We start from the raw sequence: 23,139 nt of genomic DNA on the forward strand, positions 1-23,139 counted from the left end.
AGTGGGATGTTTTGACGTGTTCTAAGGGATGGGCATGGCACCCATATGATGCGGCAGGGGTAAATCAGTGAAAGTTGTCCGGCCCTGCTGTTGAACAGAAGAGTGTGCTGTGTCACCTTGACCCGAGTGACATGGCCGCTTTCTTGTGTCCCGTTTCATCTGGAGGGACGAAAGCGTGACCGACTTGGATGCCAAGGTGCTTAACTTGTTTGGGTGTTTGGGCAATTGGGTTGCCCATGGCCCAAAGATTTTTGTGTGTGTTTTTTGCTACTTTTTCCTTTTTTCTTTTCTTTGTTTTTCTGTATGTGTCTGTCTTGCTATCGGTCACCCCTCTCGAGGGATATGACCAGGCTAGATGGATAGATAGATAGATAGATAGATAGATAGATAGATCTACAAATATTAACACATACTTATAGTTGAGTGAATGGTTTGATTGTCATTATACAAATTTCAGAGTATAGCACGTCAATAGCACGTGCAGCTTCAGGTATGAAGAGCCCCAACTTCAACACACACACGCCCTGTCTACCCCTGTGTAATCCGGGTATATTATCCCCCGACCTCCATGAGGAAATCAGACGCTTGGACCCTCGTCACACCATCATGGCTGTTGGAACACCTTCGCCTATGTGGGTACACCACCGGGCGGCTGACTAGCTGTGCGCTAGCATCAGGTGTCCTCGCATTTCTGCAAGTCTCTGCGATGATTAGAATACCAGAGTCCTGAATGAAACGGATTCCCACGAGTCGTGACTCCAGGTTCTCCGTTTCTTGGGTAATAGATCTGGCGTTGCTGACTCCGTAAGGGGGTAGCTTTTGAGGGCGGCGCAGCAGCTTCTCCCTGATGCTGCCTCAGTTGTTTCTCGAACCCGATAATAATCCACGGGGCACGCGTTGGTGCTCACCATTTTTGGCGCTCTTCAGACTTTCCTCAAGTTCGATTTAATTGTTGAATTTCTTCTCAGTGTAATGATTTGCCACCAGATTTATTTCAGGAGACAGTGCTGCCTGCCGTTTGACTGACACCAAACACCAACCTAACACAGTTGCGCACACAGTGACACCCACTTAACACCAAGCGCCCTCCCTAATCTGTCCTCGCTGTCTATTAGAAACACAATGCAAGATGCAATGATCTTTAGAACAATAAAGACAAAATCAATTTAATTAAAAATGTGCTCCGGACCGAAGTGCGAGGGATATCTGTAATATTAAAAATGTGGTTTTTGGGCTCAAGTTGTTAGAAAATAGAAGCTAAGATAAATGTACAATATTTATTTGTTTAATGTAAGACAAAACAATTCCATATTCATTTTTCGTAATAATAGCGCTTTTTGGATTCTGAAAAGAGCAATAATTTGGGAGATTAAAATTACATTTAATACAAACGTGGTTAGCTTGACCCATTTATTGTTAGAAAAAAAACAACATTTTTCTTATTAATTGCTTTCAAGTAAAAAATAAGATACCACAAGTGTTTTTTTTTTAATTTAAACTTAAAAAAAATAACCGTATGGCTCACATGGTGTTATACAAAATCTTTTTATTAATTTTCTAAAATTGGTATTTTGTATGAATATTTTTATTTATTCTTTTTAAAGACCTACATGAGAGTTTTTCTCCCCCCAAATCCTTCTTAACGAATCATAATCTCCCCTTGGTTTTGGACTCCTGCTTTGCGCGCTTGGAAACGTCCACGCTAAAAAAACAAAAGTCCCCACCACAAAATTTGACGCCTGCCATTTTTCAAACTAACTTTTGTTAGATGAGAAACAGTCGACTAAAAAAAACGTACCAATCCATTTATTAAGAGACGCGGCCCGGGGACTTTTTTTGGGGGGGGTTCTTTGTAATACGGATCTTGTGCAATTTCTAATGATTGATGCGTGCTCGGTCGACGGGTGTGTTTGGCAGATGTGAGTGGTGCATGCTGGGAAGTCAAAAAGTAACGAGAATGACCTCACATTAGTTTCGAAGCGACGTAAGAAAAAAATCCGAATCGGATAGTTTTGTCCCCCCGCACAGAAACACAAACACCGACAAAAGAAAAGAAAGTCTTGGTGGTTACAAAAAAGGTCGAATTCAGTTTACAAAACCCCAAAGTTGTTAATATTCCTTTCATGTGCAGTATGTGTGACACCAGGGCATTTATGACTCTAATAACATCCATTATATAGGTTTATTCTCAAGCCAGCTATCAATCATGAACACAGGGTGTTGGGAGGAATCCCACATCGCAGTAAAAAGAGGATGATAGATTATTTTTCGGTTACAGACTATGGGAAATACAGTAGACCCCCGGGATACGACAAGAATTTATTCTTAGGTGGGGGTCACAAAGTAAAAATACCATATTGCGGGGAATTGAATGCAATGCTAGTTAGCTAAAACCTTCCAAAACCACCGGTGAACCAGATAAAAAACATTAAAATAACAAAATAGCATACAGTAAGTGCTACTTATTTGTAATCTACACACACACACATATATACACATCTCATCGGCCGCACCGCTTATCCTCAGTAGGGTCGCGGGGGTGCTGGAGCCTATCCCAGCAATCATCGGGCAAGGGACACCCTGAACTGGTTGCCAGCCAATCGCAGGGCACACAGGGACAGACAACTCACTCGCTCATTCACACCTAGGGACAATTTGGACCGGCCAATTCACCTGGAATGCATGTTTTTGGAATGTGGGAGGAAACCAGAGTGCCCGGAGGAAACCCACGCAAGCACGGGGAGAACATACAAACTCCGCACAGGAAGTCCGAAGCTGGATTTGAACCCACGCAGGAGGTTCCCATGACTTGAACTGTGCCGCACATGCGCTAACCGCTGCCCCGCCGTGCTGCCCATATATATATATATATATATATATATATATATATATATATATATATATATATATATATATATGTATATATATATATATATATATATATATATTGTATACATCTTTTTCAGGTTTGGTCAGTGTAATTTTCTGATTGATCAATCTTTAGACAAATGCGTCATGTAGTAATGCAGGTGTATACATATTGCCAATCTTATCCACCATATTTTGCAGTATATAAGGCACCCCAGGTTATAAGTCACACTTTTAAATTTCCAACCATTTTCTGTGTTTTTAGTACGCCTTAAAGCCCAGTAAATAGGGTGACGAACTAATTTTGGATATTGCATTTGGGATATTACAAAAAAAACATTAGCTTGGCTTGGCACTGCCAACCTCCCACCCGCTGGCATTTGAACCAGGCCTTTGAACCGTCTCCACCGACCCAAACGGAGAAGGCCCCCATTTTCAATCAGCTTAGGGGGTCTTAAAGGGTCTTAACGAGCCTTAGCCGAGCCGCGAGGCTTTCCCTTGAAGTTGAGCTAAATTAGCACGCACATGTTAAGCAGCTTATTTGGCTAAAAGCCATTGTATTCCTTATTAATGATGTGATTGTGACACCAGGGCTAGCGTGGCAAGTGTAGCTAGCGTGGGTGGCGGCCCAACGCGGCGTTGAAGGGTCTCACGTGACGAAAAGTGGGCCCCTTTTCTAACCGTACTTCAAACAATGGAAGGAATTTGCGGTTATTCGTTAATCGACACTTTAATGGGATTTTTGGGGAGGTTTTCACGCGCTGTTTTCCGGACCGATTGGCAGACGAACGAGAATTAGGTTAATTGTTGGTGCACGGGATGCTGGCCTGTTTTGGTTATTTTTTTGTGGAGTAAATTTTTACTGTTTAAAAACAAAAAAAGGAGGGGAAAAAAACGTATTAATTCAGCTCATTAAAAATATTATTTTTTCTAATATTTCAATACCATTTAAATTAATCTTAAAGTATAATACAAAAAAAAAGATAACTCAAAATAAATTAATTGAACGGAACGGCCAGAATATTATAAAGTGATATAGTGATACAGTTCACTATGAAGAGCACAAATACACCCACGCACACACGCACATAATAAAAAAAGGAGCAATGATGATAGAATGTATGATCTCAGATCAGATACACTGACCTCCATTAAAATAATGAAATTGTTTAATGTCGCTTATACTAAATATATTTGTTTTTACTAAAATATGTTTTACAATAAATAAAGTCCAATTATTGTATCTGTTTATTATTTACTTGATTTATTAAAATTAAAGTAATGTTGTTAGTTATAAATATACATTTTCATTTGATAAAGATATTTTTACTATAATGTCACATTACCATTTTTATTCAATGATTCATTTGAAAATTTTGTCAAAAATATAAAAAAAAATAACGTAATGTCATAAAATAATGCCTACAATTAATAAAACTGAGAAACATGTTAAATGTCGTGCATATTATTTTCAATACTTAATAAACATTTTTTTACCATAAAGTCAAATTATTATACTTCCTTTCAATATTTTTTTATAAAAATGCTAAAAAGGGCATTGAAAAATGAAATGAAATGAAATAAAAAATAATCTTGGCAAAAATGTCATTTGGCAAGTGATCATCTTTATTCTTCAACACAAATATTTTCTTCTAATATCACTTGAGTCACATTGTCATATCCATTGTATGATTATTTTAAAAAATCTTATTTATTTTATTATTTATCTTATAAATCATTTCATAAAATAATAACTTAAAGGGGGACAAATGTAACAAAAATGTCAAATGTGGCAGATGACATTTATTTTTGTATTTAATGACAATATTTTGACCGTAAATAGTCCATCCATCCATCCATCTATTATCTGCCCCGCTTAACCACAGTGGGGTCGCAGGGGTGCTAGGGCCCATCCCAGCTATCCTCGGGCAGTGGGCAGGGGAAACCCTGAACTGGTTGCTAGCCAGTCGCAGGGCACACGGAGACAGACAACTCACTTGCTCATTCATACCTAGAGAAATTTCAGACCGGCCAATTAACCTGACATGCATGTTTTTGGAATGTAGGAGGAGACCGTAGTGCCCAGAGGAAACCCACACAAGCATGGGGAGAACATGCAAACTCCACACAGGAAAAATCTATCTCGTGACCTCAGAACTGTGCCGCACATGTGCATGTGCTGCTGTGCTGCGCGTAAATCGCCACATGATCATATTTTCTTGTTTATTTATTATCAATAAAAAAATAAAGTAATGTTACCATACAGTGCATCCAGAAGGTATTCACAGCGCTTCACTTTTTCCACATTTTGTTATGTTACAGCCTCATTCCAAATTGTATTAATTCAATCTCTTATCTCAAAATTCTACACAAAATACTCCATTATGACAATGTGAAAAAGTTGTTTTTTCCTTTTTTTGAATTTATTAAAAATAGAAAACTAAGAAATCACATTTACATAAGTATTCACAGCCTTTGCCATGAAGCTCAAAATTCTTTTTTCCACTGATCATCCTTGAGAGCTTTCTAGAGCTTAATTGGAGTCCACCTGCAGTAAATTCAGTTGATTGGACATGATTTGGAAGGGCACATACCTGTCTATATAAGGTCCCACAGTTGAGTGTGCATGTCAGAGCACAAACACCAAGCATGAAGTCAAAAGAACTGTCTGTAGACCTGCGAGACAGGATTGCCTTGAGGCACAAATCTGGGAAGGGATACAGAAAAAATTCTGCTGCTTTGAAGGTCCCAATGAGCACAGTGGCCTCCACTATTCGTAAATGGAAGACATTTGGAACCACTAGGACTCTTCCTAGAGCTGGCCGGCCATCTAAACTGAGCGATCGGGGAAGAAGGGTCTTAGTCAGGGAGGTGACCAAAAACCCGATGGTCACTCTGTCAGAGCTCCAGCGTTCCTCTGTGGGGAGATGAGAGCCTTCCAGAAGGACAACCATCTCTGCAGCAGTCCACCAATCAGGCCTGTATGGTAGAATGGCAAGACGAAAGCCACTACTTAGTAAAAGGAACATGGAAGCCCATCTGGAATTTGCCAAAAAGCACCTGAATGACTCTCAGACCATGAGAAACAAAATTCTCTGGTCTGATGAGACAAAGTTCGAACTCTTTGGTGTGAATGTCAGGCGCCATGTTTGGAGGAAACCAGGCACCGCTCATCACCAGGCCAATACCATCCCTACAGTGAAGCATGGTGGTGGCAGCATCATGCTGTGGGGAAGTTTTTCAGCAGCAGGAACTGGCAGACTAGTCAGGATAGAAGGAAAAATGAATGCAGCAATATATAGAGATATCCTGGATGAAAACCTGCTCCAGAGCGCTCTTGACCTCAGGCTGGGGCGAAGGTTCATTTTTCAGCAGGACAACGACCCAAAGCGCACAGCCAAGATCTTAAAAGATTGGCTTCAGAACCACTCCGTGAATGTCCTGGAGTGGCCCAGCCAGAGTCCAGACTTGAATTTGATCAAACATCTCTGGAGAGATCTGAAAATTGCTGTGCACAAACGTCTCCCATCCAACCTGATTCAGCTTGAGACTTATTGCAAAGAAGAATGGGCAAAACTGCCTTAAGATAGGTGTGCTAAACTTGTGGGATCATATTCAAAAAGATTTGAGCCTGTATTTGCTGCCAAATACAAGTATTTTAACATCATGAACACTCATAATCAGGGTTGGTTACTTTAAACATGAATCCAATACAGTTACTACTTACCTGTTGAAAAATGTAATCCGTATCATAATGGGAATACCATAATCCTAGAATAATGTAACTTGATTACTTTTTGAATTATCTAATACCAAATTTGGTTTTAGAAAAACAAAATAAACACAAAATAAATTTGATTTAAGATGAATAAACAATTTTAGCTTGGAAAAGATTGAGCAAACCAAGGTCAGGTAGTTGCTTGTAGTCCTACAAAAAGTGCTTACATTTTCACCACATAATATAATATATTTAGCAAAGATATACCGTTCTCTTTCACATGGCAGACACGATATGCTCTGTAATAATGGTCCGCATTTCTATAGCGCTTTTCAAGTCAATGAAGACCTCCCAAAGCGCTTTACAATGTGCTTCACACTTACCCATTTACACACACGCACCAATAGGGTGTCAGCCATGCAAGGCGCCTCCCTGCTTATTGGGGGCATTAGGGATTCATTGTCTTGCCCAAGGACACTTCGACATATAACACGGAGGAGCCGGGAATCGAACCTGCGACCTCAGTTCACATTAAGTCGACATTTAGAGCCCAATATTGTTTTAAACACACCAAGTGTTCACTTTCTAAATTTTCAACAAACTCTGGGATGTCCTGTGTCCAGGTTCAAGTTTGACCTGTGGGGATGACGAACCTCTTGACAATAATCAGATTTACTAGGCTAAATAACACATTCTCACAATATAACAATGCGTTGATCAAAAGTGTTTTGAACACCAATTGCAACAGAATACCAAAAGAAGACAACCGGTTATATTTACTCATTGTCCATAAATGCATGACTAGCTCGCAAATGCGCTACTCTTACGAAAATGCAAGCTAGTGCCAATTCATCAAAGTGAGTGCTACATTAAAGGAGGAATAAAGTACAAAAAGAGGCTTTTACCTCCAACATACTGTAACAAACATGCAATCTGTACAATCTGCGTGATCTTCAACTCCTTCTCGAGTGTCAATGATTGAAATTTTAACGGACACCATTCGTCTATCGGCTCATTATGTATATGTGAATATAGTTTTAAATACGATTGTAATCCTGCAAAGTGATCCTTATTTTAACTTCATGTACTTGTAATTTGATGACTTTTTTTTCTGTAATGGGATACAATTTCAATTCAATACATTTATTTTATTTTTTAAATTCTAATGACATGAGGGCGCTACATGTACTCTGTTCTTCCCCAACCCTGCCCATGATCATACGCACTTTCCACAATACCTATATGTCAGTGTTATGGTGCTCAAAGCAATGTTTTAATTATAATTATTCCTGACAATGTTCTTCAACTGCCTAACATACATTTAAATAAAGGATGGATAATGTCCTGAAAATGTACAAACAATTTGCCCTCTGTCATAAAAGCCCCATGCAGTGCTTTCATTTCCTTGTCCTTCATTTCAATAACTTGTCTTATCTGTGAGATCTCAGCATTGTCACGGTTGGCAAAGGCGAAGTGCTGTTGTGGTTTTTTAATGAGGTGCTACTCTAATAAGCCTGACAACAATTACACACTTCCTGGGTCAGGAAAATCACGCCCTAAGGTCACTTCCTGGCAGACGCTCAGGTGGGACGAGCGACTGAATAACGGAGGCGGGTTTGGGGTAGGGAAGGCCCATTGCTCTCACCTGCTCCCAAGTAGAAAATTAGAAAACTAGCATGCAAATGAACCTGACATTCCAAAGCTTATTTCCATTTTCCTTCTGACTAGCAACTTTTTTTAAGCAACCTCTAGAGGTGTGAACATACACGTCCTTGTAAAACAATTAGCATATTGTGATAGTTTATTAAGTGTAATGATAGAAATTGAACTTTTATATAGTTTGAATTAATTGCACAACAACTGAGCTATTTTATTGTTTTAATATGAATGTTTTTGGCATAAAGCTCATGAAAGCCCAAAATTCCTATCTCAAAAAATGAACACACCATGAAAAGGTCCTTATACGAGATCCTGACCTAAACACCTGAGTCAACGAGTGAACCCTACACGCCTGTAAATGATTCCTGAGGCTGTTAAAAACTCCCAGCCTGGTTCATTACGCAAAACAGCAATCATAGATAAGACTGCTGACCTGACTGCTGTCCAGAAGGCCACCATTTACACCCTCAAAAGCAAGAGGGTACGATACAAAAATAAATCTCTGCGAAAATAGGCTGTTCCCAGAGTGCTGTATCAAGGCACCTCAGTGAGAAGTCCGTGGGAAGAAAGAAGTGTGGCACAAAACGCTGCACAACCAGAAGAGGTGACCAGATCCTGAGGAAAATTGTGGAAAACGACCAATTTCAGACCTTGGGGGATCTGAGGAAGCAGTGGACTGAGTCCGAAATAGTAGCAGCCAGAGCCACAATACACAGACGTGTGCAGGAAATGGGCTACAGGTGCCGCATTCCCCAGGTCAAGCCACTTTTGAACCAGAAACATCGGCAGAAACAGGTGTCCTAGGCGACAGAGAAGCAACACTGGACTCTTTCTCAAAGGAGCAAAGTACTTTTTTCTGATGAAAGCAAATTTTGCTTGTCTTTCGGACATCAAGGTGCCAGAGCCTGGTGTAAGACTGGGGAGAAGGAAATGCCAAAATGCCTGAAATCCAGTGTCAAGTACCTGATCTGTGACTGCCTGGAGCGCCATGACAGCTGCTGGTGTTGGTGCATTGGTTTTATCAAGGGCAGGGTCAATTCAGCTTGCTATCTGGAGATTTTGGAGCACTTCATGCTTCCATTTGCTGAAAGGCTTTATGGAGATGAATATTTATTTTTGAGCACGACCGGGTACCTGCTCACAGTGCCAAAACCACTGACCATGGTTACTGTGCTCAATTGGTCTGCCAACTCTCCTGACCTGAACCCTATAGAGAATCTGTAGGATAGTGTAAAGAGGAAGTTGAGAGACACCAGACCAAAATATGTGGACGTGGTTAAGGCCTCTTTAACACCTCAGCAATGCCACAGGCTGATTGCCTCCATGCTACTTCGCATTGAAGCAGTCAGTTCTGCTAAAGGATTCCTGACCAAGCGTTGAGTGCATAATTGAACATATTTATTTGTGATTAAAAACACGTTGTTTTTTTTTTATTGGTCAGATGAAAATATGCTAATTATTCGGATTAGCCGTGTTTGTTGAACTGTAGGTCATGACCGAAAGAACAGGACTCCAGATACAAGTGGCTGAATAGAGTGTCCTCTGCAGGGTGGCTGGGCTCTCCTCGGTGTAGAGCTGCTGCTCTTTTGCATTGAGAGGAGCCAGTTGAGGTGTCCTGGGCATCTGATAAGGATGTCTCCTGGACACCTCCTTCAAGAGGTGTTCCGGGCATGTCCGAACGGCAGCAGGCCCCGGACACGACCCCGGACATGATGGAACGACTACGTCTCTGGGCTGGCCTGAAAACGCCTCAGGATCCCGTCCAATGAGCTGTAGGAAGTGGTTGGGAATAGGGAGGACTGGGCTTCCTTCTTGAGGCTGCTGCCCCCGTGACCCGACCCCGAATAAGCAGAAGAAAATTGATGGATGGTTAAAAATAAGAAAAATTACTATAAGCAACTATAAATACTATTTTTATTTATTTTTTTAAATGCTCATTTTATGAAACATTTACTTAGATCAAGTTAGAACTACACAAATTCAAAACAATTATAGATAAGAAAATTAATGAAAAAAACAATCAAAATCATATTTCAAACCTGTGAAATACATCTTTCCATATTTTTCTAACAGGACTTTTAATTTTTACCCAGTATGCAATTCCAAAATTGTTATTTGCACCCCATGGCCTTGTTTTACCTGATTAAATATTTAATGAATATATTTGTTACCTTGAGCAGTTAGAAGAACTGATGGGGGCGCTGGAGAAGACAAGACAGGAACTGGACAATACAAAGTTGCATCTGTCCTCCACTCAGCAGACTCTGCACGAACGAGACGGGCATCTACACAACCTACGACAGGAAAGACGAAAACAGATGCACGAAATTCTGGAAATGAAGTAGGCTTAATTATTCTGATTCTCTCACTTATTTGCATGAACTTTTGTATAAAAAAAACAACAAAAAAATGTTGCTAGTTCTTTTAACCGATAGGGCAAAGGGGGAACCTGTTAGACCCAAAGGGCCATAAGAGCAACATCTTTTGAATTTAATTTTGAGAGAGCCACACCCTATATTCTTAGAAAAAAAAATCAATAGAACTGCCAAAATGCTTCAGCAAATATTATGACATAATAATAATAATAATAATGCATGTGTCCCACATTAAAAATGTACGACTTTGAACTTGTCTTCTTCCCGCAGTTCCCGCAGTTAGTGTTGAGGCTCATTTTGACCATCTTTTTTCTTAAATAATGTTTTTTAACTTAAGTGCAAGGAGAGTTCTTTCGTAAATATTTTGCAAAATACTGCAAAGAAAAAGTTTACAGATATAATTCCCTTTAGCGCAGTGGGGCGCGTACGAGTGAGAGCGAGCTGTGTGAATAGCACCGCCCATCCCAATCAAATTGCTCTGGGTGCCCTGCTGACGTTTTACGGCGTTAACAGTTTGTTTTGTGGGTTTAATCGTAAATTATCTCAACAGTGAACATACATTGTTTAATGAGCTTCCATATAAGGATTATTTTGCGACGCACAGCCAAAACGGGGTCTGTTGGTGTGACACATTGACTGTGAACTCTAGTTGAGACTCTGCCCTGTATATGTTTGACCAAACAGTTGAACATTACAGTGTTGCCATGGCTTCATCCATTACAAATATTTCCCCTTGTGCCATAATCAATAGGATACCGAAATACTTACTAGTTTTAAATTTAATCTCCAAGCCAGATGATCTCATGAAAAGAACTAAATATGTTTCGCGAGCCATAGGTTCCCAACCCCTGTGGTAGGGAACCTTGAATGAGTGGTTATGGGGCGGCAGTAGCTCAGGAGGTAGAGCGCTCGTCTTGAATCCCGGCTCGTCCGTGTTACATGTCAAAGTGTCCTTGGGTAAGACACTGAACCCCTAATAGCCCCAATAAGCAGATTAGCGCCTTACATGGCTGCAAGGCCGCTATTGGGAAATGTGGAGCACATTGTAAAGCGCTTTAGGAAGTCATTGACTTGAAAAGCGCTTTATAAATGCAGATCATTTCATTTTATTTCAGTTAGCGTGTCAGTCCCACAGTTCAAAAGGGTCTGGCCTCCCTGTGCAGAGTTTGCATGTTCTCCCCGTTCTTGTGTGGGTTTCCACTCACATTCCAAAGCCATGCATGGCAGGTTAATTGGTGACTCCGAGTTGTCCCTAGGTATGAATGAGCGTTTATAGTTGTATGTCTCCGTGTACAGCAAGCTCAGGGTGTCTCCTGCTCACTGCCTGAAGACTGATTGGATGGGCCCCAGCACCCCACCACCCTTCTGAGGATAAGTGGTGTAAAACATTTATAGTGAAACGATTACTGCTAAATATAACGTTAAAACAATCGATCCGATAAATAAAAAGGCCAGACAACTAGTCACTGCTATAACATTAAATCTACTGGCACGACTTGTTGGAAAGATTCCACTAGCATATATTTTTATTTTATATAATATTATTTGCACAACATAGTCGTGTCTCCTCTCCACCTTTTCATATTGTTTGTAAGTGGTTAAAGTTATTTGTCCATTGTAGTTCCCTCTCTATGCACTGTACTTTTATATTGACCTTTATTTATTATAGGAACTAATGTGTCCAGAGCAGCATGGCGGCGCAGTGGTTAGCGCGTGTGCGGCACAGTTCTGAGGTCGTTGGAACCTCGTGCGTGGGTTCAAATCCAGCCTAACTGTGCGGAGTTTGTATGTTCTCCCCGTGCTTGCGTGGGTTTCCTCCGGGCACTCCGGTTTCCTCCCACATTCCAAAGACATGCATTTCAGGTGGATTGGCCGGTCCAAATTGTCCCCAGATGTGAATGAGCAAGTGAGTTGTCTGTCCCTGTGTGCCCTGCGATTGGCTGGCAACCAGTTCAGGGTGTCCCCTGCCCACTGTCCGATGATTGCTGGGATGGGCTCCAGCACCCCCGCGACCCTACTGAGGCTAAGCGGTGCAGCTAATGAGATGAGATGTGTCCAGCTAAGATGATCAAGTCAAGTCAATCCCACTTGATTGGAATGTGTGATCTATTTTTCTTAGCCATATACTATATTAGTACTTGTATGGTTCTAATATCTTGTCATATTAGTTATTACTGGTATCATTCTATTGAAACAACATTTAATCGGTTATCAGTATCTGCAGGGAAAATCAGTTGTTGTGCGTCCTTTTTCTGATCCAAAAGTATCTGGCAAAGAATGTAAAGGTGAAAAGGAGGCCGAGCTAGCCTTTGCACACCCTGAAGCGTTTAAATTGTCGAAATCAGGAGAGAACAAAAAAGTCTCTTTCTTTCAGTGGCATTTCTTAAAGGCAAAATAAATAAATAGTAGAGCACCTGTGGAAAATGAATTAGTCATGTTTGAAAATGTGTCTGAGAACGAGACGCCTGTGCTGAAAAATGGTCTGCATATATACTGGACTGTCTCAGAAAATTAGAATATTGTGATAAAGTTCTTTATTTTCTGTAATGCAATTATAAAAACAAAAATGTCATACATTCTGGATTCATTACACATCAACTGAACTATTTCAAGCCTTTTATTATTTGAATATTGCTGATTTTGGCTTACAGCTGAAAAAAACTCAAAAATCCTATCTCAAAATATTAGAATACTTCCTCAGACCAAGTAAAAAAATAATTTTATAACAGCAAAACTAAATCAAACATTTGAAAATGTCCATTGATGCACTCAGTACTTGGTTAGGAATCCTTTTGCATGGATTACTGCATCAATCCGGCGTGGCATGGAGGCAATCAGCCTGTGGCATTGCTGAGGTGTTATTGATGCCCAGTATGCTTCGATAGCGGCCTTCAGCTCATTTGCATTTGTAGGTCTGGTGTCTTTCATCTTCTTCTTAACTATACCCCACAAATTCTCAATGGGGTTCAGGTCAGGGGAATTAGCAGGCCAATCAAGGACAGTGATGCCATGGTCAGTGCACCAGTTACTGGTGGTTTTGACACTGTGGGCAGGTGCCAGATCATGCTGGAAAATGAAATCCTCATCTCCATAGAGCTTTTCAGCAGATGGAAGCATGTAGTGCTCTAAAATCTCTTGGTACACAGTTGCATTTACTCTGGACTTGATGAAACACAGTGGACCAACACCAGCAGCTGACATGGCTCCCCAAACCATTGCTGACTGTGGGAACTTCACACTGGATTTCAAGCAACTTGGATTTTGCTCCTCTCCAGCCTTTCTCCGGACTCTGGCGCCTTGACTTCCAAATGAAATACAAAACTTGCTTTCGTCTGAAAAGAGGACTTTGGACCACTCTGCAACTGTCCAGTGCTTCTTCTCCATAGCCCAAGTCAGACCCTTCTTCCGTTGTCTTGAGTTCAGAAGTGGCTTGACCATGGGAATACGGCTATTGTAGCCCATTTCCCGGACACGTCTGTGAACTGTGGCTTTTGATACCTGGACTCCAGCTTCAGCCCACTGTCTTTGAAGCTCCCCCAAATTCTGGAAGCGGCTCTTCTTCACAATTTTGTTAAGGCTGCGGTCATCTCTCTTGGTTGTGCAGCGTTTCCGGCCACATTTTTCCCTTCCAACAGACTTTTTGTGGATATGCTTTGAAACTGCACTCTGTGAACAGCCTGCTCTTTGAGAAATTTCTTTTTGTGTCTTACCCTCCTGATGGAGGGTATCAATGATGGTCCTCTGGACAGCAGTCTTCCGCATACTTGTGATTTAGTTTACTGAACCAAGCTTAGTGTTTTTAAGGCTCAGGAAACCCTCGCAGGGTGTTTCGAGTTAATGAGATGATTCAGGTGATTAGTTGAATAGCCTACTTGTATACTTTTTCATGATATTCTAATATTTTGAGATAGGATTTTTGAGTTTTCTTAAGCTGTAAGCCAAATTCAGCAATATTAAAATAATAAAAGGCTTGAAATAGTTCAGTTGATGTGTAATGAATCCAGAATGTATGACATTTTTGTGTTTTTAATTGCATTACAGAAAATAAAGAACTTTATCACAATATTCTAAAATGAAATTGTTGAGACAATTTTGACTTTCCCACGACAAAGCCTTGGGCAGTATACTGGACTGTCTCAGAAAATTAGAATATTGTGATAAAGTTCTTTATCTTCTGTAATGCAATTAAAAAAACAAAAATGTCATACATTCTGGATTCATTACACATCAACTGAACTATTTCAAGCCTTTTATTATTTTAATATTGCTGAATTTGGCTTACAGCTTAAGAAAACTCAAAAATCCTATCTCAAAATATTAGAATATCATGAAAAAGTATACAAGTAGGCTATTCAACTAATCACCTGAATCATCTAATTAACTCGAAACACCTTGCGAGGGTTTCCTGAGCCTTAAAAATACTCAGCTTGGTTCAGTAAACTAAATCACAAGTATGGGGAAGACTGCTGATCTGACTGCTGTCCAGAGGACCATCATTGATACCCTCCATCAGGAGGGTAAGACACAAAAAGAAATTTCTCAAAGAGCAGGCTGTTCACAGAGTGCAGTTTCAAAGCATATCCACAAAAAGTCTGTTGGAAGGGAAAAATGTGGCCGGAAACGCTGCACAACCAAGAGAGATGACCGCAGCCTTAACAAAATTGTGAAGAAGAGCCGCTTCCAGAATTTGGGGGAGCTTCAAAGACAGTGGGCTGAATCTGGAGTCCAGGTATCAAAAGCCACAGTTTACAGACGTGTCCGGGAAATAGCCGTATTCCCATGGTCAAGCCACTTCTGAACTCAAGACAACGGAAGAAGCGTCTGACTTGGGCTATGGAGAAGAAGCACTGGACAGTTGCAGAGTGGTCCAAAGTCCTCTTTTCAGACGAAAGCAAGTTTTGCATTTCATTTGGAAGTCAAGGCGCCAGAGTCTGGAGAAAGGCTGGAGAGGAGCAAAATCCAAGTTGCTTGAAATCCAGTGTGAAGTTCCCACAGTCAGCAATGGTTTGGGGAGCCATGTCAGCTGCTGGTGTTGGTCCACTGTGTTTCATCAAGTCCAGAGTAAATGCAACTGTGTACCAAGAGATTTTAGAGCACTACATGCTTCCATCTGCTGAAAAGCTCTATGGAGATGAGTATTTCATTTTCCAGCATGATCTGGCACCTGCTCACAGTGCCAAAACCACCAGTAACTGGTGCACTGACCATGGCATCACTGTCCTTGATTGGCCTGCTAATTCCCCTGACCTGAACCCCATCGAGAATTTGTGGGGTATAGTTAAGAAGAAGATGAAAGACACCAGACCTACAAATGCAAATGAGCTGAAGGCCGCTATCGAAGCATCCTGGGCATCAATAACACCTCAGCAATGCCACAGGCTGATTGCCTCCATGCCACGCCGGATTGATGCAGTAATCCGTGCAAAAGGATTCCCAACCAAGTACTGAGTGAATCAATGGACATTTTCAAATGTTTGATTTAGTTTTGCTGTTATAAAATTATTTTTTTTTACTTGGTCTGAGGAAGTATTCTAATATTTTGAGATAGGATTTTTGAGTTTTTTTCAGCTGTAAGGCAAAATCAGCAATATTCAAATAATAAAAGGCTTGAATTAGTTGAGTTGGTGTGTAATGAATCCAGAATGTATGACATTTTTGTTTTTTTTATTGCATTACAGAAAATAAAGAACTTTATCACAATATTCTAATTTTCTGAGACAGTCCAGTATATATATATATATATACATTTTTTTTTTTTTTTTTTTTTTTTTTTTTTGGGCGGCAGTGGCTCAGGAGGCAGAGCGTTCGTCTTGGGATCAAGAGATCGCAGTTCAAATCCCGGCTCCTCCGTGTTACATGTCGAAGTGTCCTTGGGTAAGACACTGAACCCCTAATGCCCCCAATACGCAGGTTAGCATGGCTGCACGGCCGCTATTGGGAAATGTGAAGCACACTGTAAAGCGCTTTGGGAAGTCTTGACTTGAAAAGCGCTATATAAATGCAGATCATTTCATCTATCTTTATGTTATAAAATAATAATATCTAAATTCAGAACCTTAAAACGGTCCTATATATATTTTTGTATTATGTTTTTATTATTATTGTTTTTTTTTTTAACATTCTTTATGATCATTTTTCTTATTACTAAATTTCAAACAAACTTTGTCAAATAATATTTTTCTTGCTGTAAAAATTATCTGCGCTTGAACAGAAGAGTGTGTTGTGTCACTCTGACCCGAGTGACATGGCAGCTTTCTTGTGTCCTGTTTCATCTGGAGGGACGAAAGCATGACCAACTTAGGTGCCGAGATGCTTAACTTGTTTGGGTGTTTGGGCATTTGGGTTGGCCATGGTCCAAAAAAGGTTTGTGTGTGTTTTTTGCTATTTTTTTCGCTTTTTTATTGTCTTTGTTATTGTATGTGTTTGTCTTGCTGTCGGTCATACCCCTCGTATGACCAGGGTAGATAAATAGATACAAGTATTATCTTAAATGAAATTGTTGAGACAATTTTGACTTTCCCACGACAAAGCCTTGGGCATGAGCGCCATTCTTATTTCCCTTATCCCCAATGGAGACGACCTGTCTCTGCAGAGCCGTTGCCGTGGTTTTGCCACCAAACAATCACTAGTACGGGCAAGGTCACGAACGTGATTGCGCCATATGCTGGAAATACGCGCAAATAAAGGAAAATAAAAGGGTTTGTTTCATTACTACATACTATAAACCAACAAGACAGCACACAGACAGTGGGATGCCGGGCTTTTTTATTTGGCCTGCCAAACCCAATGATCAAAATATAATGACAATGTATATGATGGTAAATGAAGTACTACTTATATTTTTTACAACAAAAATATTACTACAGAAATACTACAAACATACTACAAAAGTACTAAAAACTGACTAAAAAATGCCAATATGTTATTGACTCAATTGTAGTCCTTAAAAACAGGGTCATAATATATTATTTTGGTTTTATCTTAACAATTTACTATATTACAGAAATACTGCAAAAATACTACAAGAGTAATATTATAAAACAAAATTGCACATACATCACAACAGAAATGCCACAAAAATAAAACCAGAATAATATTTAAAATAAATAAACAAAAACTACAAAATAATTGAATAGAAATACAAAAAAACTACGACACAAAAACTACTATGGAAATACTTTCAACATAATTCTACAGAAATACCACTGCAGTTATACTATAATATATAAACACTATTACAGATATATTAGAACAGTATAAACATTTAGTACTGCAAAAAAAATGTGACAGAAATACTACAAAAATACAGCTACAGTAATACTACAATAGATGTACCACAAACATCTACTCTGGACATACTGTGGGTGTATCCCTTAGCCACCAGGGTCTTAGGGGCACCATTTCCTGTGTTGTGTCTTGGGCAAGTACAGCCTGGCGGCGCCAATCCCTCTCCAGGCCAACATATGTTTCCAGGCAGTCTCGAACCGGGGACCTTTCACGTATTAGGCGAATGTACTAACCACTGTTTTGAAACACTCACAAATAAAGGCAACTTAGATATTAGGTCCCTGTTTTAAGCAATACATTTGATTTTAGTTTTGTAGTGTAACTTTAGTTGTAGAATTCCTGCAGTAGTATTTTTGTAATATTTCTGTAGTCGTGGTTTGCAGTATTTCCACAATATAATTGTTTGCAGTAAATCTGTAGTATTTTTTAGTGATATTTCTCTAGGAGTATGTTCTAGTGTTTATGTCGTAATATGTATGTAGAAGTATTTTTGAATTTTTTCAATAATAGTATTTTTGCTGTATTTGTATTGTGGTATTACTGTAGTAATATTTTCGTTCTTTTTCTACTGCCTTTTTTTTTCAGAATGAAAGGAAAGTGATACATCAGGTCCCTGAGTGAAATGTTTTAAAATGCATTGGATTATTTTTTCCAAAAATGTACTGAATCCAATTTCAAAAATCTTAAACATGTGAACATATTAATACGATTTATATTTGTTTGAACTAAAACATTCAGTAACATTTATCAATGTATTTTCTTTTTTTCCCACCAATTTACTTTGGCCCCGCGACCCTACTGAGGGTAAGCGGTGCAGATAATGAATGGCTGGAATTTACCTTGCTAACAACATCGAATGACCAAAATAACGGAACTATAAAACGGTGATGTGGTTTCAGTCGGGCCCTTCAGAGCAGACTCATGTCTTGGGTCTACCCACAACATACATAGCAATTTGGGACAGAGACGTTCATTTTGGACCATTGGAAAATGTACATTGAATGAGGAATGTCTGTCTGACAAACATTTTTTGCCACGGTTAAAAGCTGTGATGTATTTTGTGCAAGAATATTTGTCTTTTTTATTTAGTTTTTTTACATTGTGTTTTTTTTTTTTCTCGACGGTCTTGAATTTGATTTCAAAAGGCATTAAAAAAAGTCTTTAAAAGTCTTGCATTTAACTTGCTTTAAGCTGTAGTAACCCTTTTTACGCACTAAATGTGATATTTCGTTTTCAAATAATTTTGTTGGATTTGTTGTATTATTTCTGGAGTAGTATTTTTGTTGTAGACTAACAGAAAATAATATATTTGTCCTAATAGTGCTTTATTTACTATTATGTATATTGTCATAACATATTATTAGGCCTCTCATTTATTAGATAGAAGACTTGAGCTGACTCGTTAGGTTGTTGTGACCTTACTTGCTCTTGCTGTCTCACTATCTAAGAGCACCCTTGCATACATTATCCGGTTTGAACCAGTAAAGACCATGAAGTCTCACGTAGCCACACTGAAGGCGAGGTCGCTGTGTCTGGGTGTCCAAGACAGAATAAGACTATCTTTGATAAGACAAACTTTTACCACGTTATGCTGAAGGAGGCTGCACAGCTGTGTATTCACTCTTTTTGGCATCCAGTAAATATAGTATTCGTGGTCTTGTGTTTTTTTATTTCTAGTATAGAAAGTATTTAAAATAAAAAAAAACAGGCTGAGAGTCAGGTGGACCTTTCGATTCGTGCCGTGACCCTGGAATTTTGACCATTTTCTATTAGTGGGCCGCATTAAAAAGGCTAAGAGGCCACATGTGGCTCGTGGGCTGAAGTTTTCTCACTTTTGGTTCAGAATGACGCCCGGCGAAGCCCAATTGTTGTGTTAAGGCGCCGATGAGCCGCCTGAAAGAGATTCTCTGTGCGGCGGTGATGAGGTGGAGCTGAGCACACATCACCTTCCTCTTCCTGAGCAGGTCTGCGGGGCCCCGTGGGAACCCAGGGGCCATTCATCATGTCTGTCTGTGCTCCCGTGCCCTCTGACACACCCGTGTTTACCTTCCACATGTGTGTCGCTAGGTGTGTTATTACGGCTCTGCCCGCTTAGCCAGTGGGGGTCCTGATCAATGTTTTGGAGACACGTGGAAAGATGAGCTATTCTGTTACCTGAACGCAGCGTTATATCCACTTGCATCTGTATAGCCCTAAATCACAAGATGTCTCAAAGGACTGCACAGGATTACCATTACACCATTGCCTGATCTAAAACCAACACGAGGGCAAGGAAAAACTTGAAACCTTAACAAAGAGCCTCACCATTGGTGACCCCCCTTCCAGGATGACCAGGGTGCAATAGATTGAGCATTGGTTAACAGTACACAAAACATAGTGAAAATCAATAAAAGAAAGTCATAGACTTTCTGGACTGGTTTGCAGGCTGGGGGCGTCGTTGATGTCATGCACTTTCCGGACATTTTCAACATCTTACCTTATGTTTACTATTATGTGTACAGTAATGCTAATTGTAATTCACCCTGGTCAATCCTGGAAGGGGGATTACCACATGTGAGGTCCTTTCTCAAGGTTTCTCTTTTCTCCTCACACTGAGGTTTTTGAGTTTTTCCTTGCCCGCATGCTGGTTTAAGATCAGATAATTGTGTAATTTTGTAACTGTAATCCTGTGCAGTCCTTTGAGACATTTTTGTGATTAAGGGCTATATAAATAAATTTGACTTGACTTGACTTGAAAACATATGTTGAAATTTGTCAAGAAAGTGCACACCTGTAAAATAGTCCAAAAGTCTGTAAAAGCAACGACGCAGCTTCTCTTCTCTGCCAGCCAGTTGATGCAGGGGTTGACATGCTCCAGGTCCAGGTCCAATGGATGCCATTTTTGGTCAGTGTATTTCTTAAAGTGGAATTTTGAACACTGACCTTAACTGACTGCTAGGCCTCTGCAGTTCCTTGGAGTTTTTTTCAGGTTTAATTTTTCACACAGGGCCATATAGGTTTTGATAATTTTTTTTGCCTTACTAATTCAACAATTCAAAACTGTGTTATTGTTTCTTTACTTCGTCTCTGTTTGTGTGATATGAAAACTGATGCGATGATCTGAAACCTTTTGTGAGTAATAAATATGCAAATAAACTCAGGAAAGAGGCAAGAATCAGGAAGAGGGAAAAATTTTTTTCATGTTACTGTTTATGACATTGACCAATGGCAGACAAGCATCCTTGAGACGTACCTCAGTTTACACATTGGGCCGGATTAAAAAGTGTGACGGGCCGCATGTGGCCAACAAGCCGTAATTTGCCCACCCTAGGAGTTGTAAACACCATCTGCTAGTGCTCTCTAGTGGTTAACTGTGCATAAGTACACCAACATTTATATTGCCGCTTTATAAATCGACGTATTTGCTTCGCAACTCGCGCTTGTTTGTAGGTTTTGCCAGGAAAGCAACCTCCATTTTTCGCGTTTTTATTTACGACAGAAAGCGACCCCCGACTTCCTCCCCTCTCTTTCCAGGAGTGACCCCGAGGGCCGCTCACCTCTGGGGGCCGTCCGTCCCGGCGGCTCTTTAGCTTGTCCGTCAATTAGCTTGCAGATTTATACAAGCTAGCAAAGTCGTCGGGTGTTAGTATCCCCAAAGCCAATCAGATTAGGCCGCTACTTGTACGCCGGCCAAATGACACTAATTAGCTTTTTGTATTAGTGTGTGTGTGTTGCTAATTAGCGGGGCTAGCGCAGCGACTTCCCCGGGACCATTTCCTGGGATAGTAATTAGGAGGTATGTGTGATAAATTCCAGACCTTCTTCAAGAGGGAAGAAGCACTCAAAGCAATGAGTCAAGCACGACGGAAGTCATAAAGGCCACGGGGGGCCAAGAAGCCCTTAATTCTCTGCTTGTCAAATTACTACAGGACTTGATCCGGTTCATTTGGTTACCAGTGAACTGATTTTGTTCATTTGGGAACCAGGTGAATTGATATGTTGGTTTTGTGACTAACTGAATTTATTTTATTCTCATACTACGCAAATATATTTTCTTACCGTGCGGATTAATTTTGTATATATCGTTACTACGCCAATTATGTACTACCTGAATAGGTTTATTTTGTCACTGACTGAATTGATTTTGGTTATTTTTTTTACAAATATTTGTGGTTTTGTTTTGTTAATCCGTTAATTTATTTTACACAATTTTTACTATGTTATTTGGTTTTGTTTTGTTACCATCTGAATTGATTTTATTTTTTTACAAAAGTCAATGAATTTAATTTTTCTAGTACATGAATTGTTTTTTATTTTCTTACCACCTGAATTGATATTGGTCGTTTTGGTACAAAAGTTTTTTGTTTTATTTTGTTAATAAGTGATTGATATTATTTATTTTGTATCTTGGTCAATTACTTTTGTTACTACCGTAATTGATTTTTTTTTTTTTTACACATGTCAATTGATTTTATTTTGTTTCTACATGAATTGTTTCTTTTTTTTTCTTACTACCTGAATTGATATTGGTTATTTTGTTCCAAACATTTTTGGTTGTATTTTGTCACTGTGTGTATTGGTTTGGTTTATTTTGTAACAACGTTAATTACTTTTTTCTTGTTACTACCCGAATGAATTTGTTTTGTCTATTTTCTCACTAGTGAATTGATTTAGTTACGTTTGTTACATCATGGATGTGCTTTTGTTTCGTGAAAATGCCAATATGTTATTGACTGATTCACCTCCCACAAAGCCCTTATCTCTCTTGATTCAGTTCAGAATCTTGTGTGTTTCGTAAAGGCTTTGAAGCTAGTGTGATACAAATCTGTATTGTTTTGTTCTGCATTTATTCGTTATGGGTCTAAAGGCTTGAAGTGATGCTAAATCAACGTATTGCTACCCTTATTAAGTTGCCATAACCACTCGACATTGGTGACTATTATTCAAAGTGAGGAGTCAATCAAAGGAAATTTTTTAGTGCATGGTAATTCTAGCAAGTTCAGGGTGTACAATCAGTATTTACTAGAATTAGTTTCCTCCCTCCTCTGCATCTACCTGCTACTCCACTGTAACAGCTCAGGTCTTATGTATATTTATTTATATTTATTTAGCATCTTAATTAATCATATAAAGTACACATATATTACACATAAATATAACTTATTATTGACGTATTTGTTATTTAAATGTTTTTTTATCCAAGTCAGCGGGGGATTAAAAGGAATCAACAACACATTCCTATAGGTTCCTATC

The 23,139-nt window shown here is 39.5% G+C and overlaps 1 protein-coding gene across 2 annotated transcripts in view; it reads left to right on the top strand.

The window, feature by feature from the left end:
• LOC148370387 (ERC protein 2-like) overlaps positions 1-23,139 on the top strand; it is a 204,448-nt gene that overhangs the window by 119,943 nt on the left and 61,366 nt on the right. Inside the window, exon 14 of one of the 2 annotated variants that reach the window (XM_088332908.1) lies at positions 10,426-10,586. The exons of the other annotated variant lie outside the window; for it this stretch is intronic. Coding sequence (XP_088189034.1) covers positions 10,426-10,586 — 161 coding nt within the window. The remainder of the gene's footprint in view (positions 1-10,425; positions 10,587-23,139) is intronic. 2 annotated transcript variants of the gene reach the window in all.

The sequence above is a fragment of the Urocampus carinirostris genome, chromosome 3 (assembly GCF_059441175.1).
Source record: "Urocampus carinirostris isolate Australia breed hairy pipefish chromosome 3, RoL_Ucar_1.0, whole genome shotgun sequence".
In the NCBI taxonomy this organism is placed as follows: Eukaryota; Metazoa; Chordata; class Actinopteri; order Syngnathiformes; family Syngnathidae; genus Urocampus; species Urocampus carinirostris.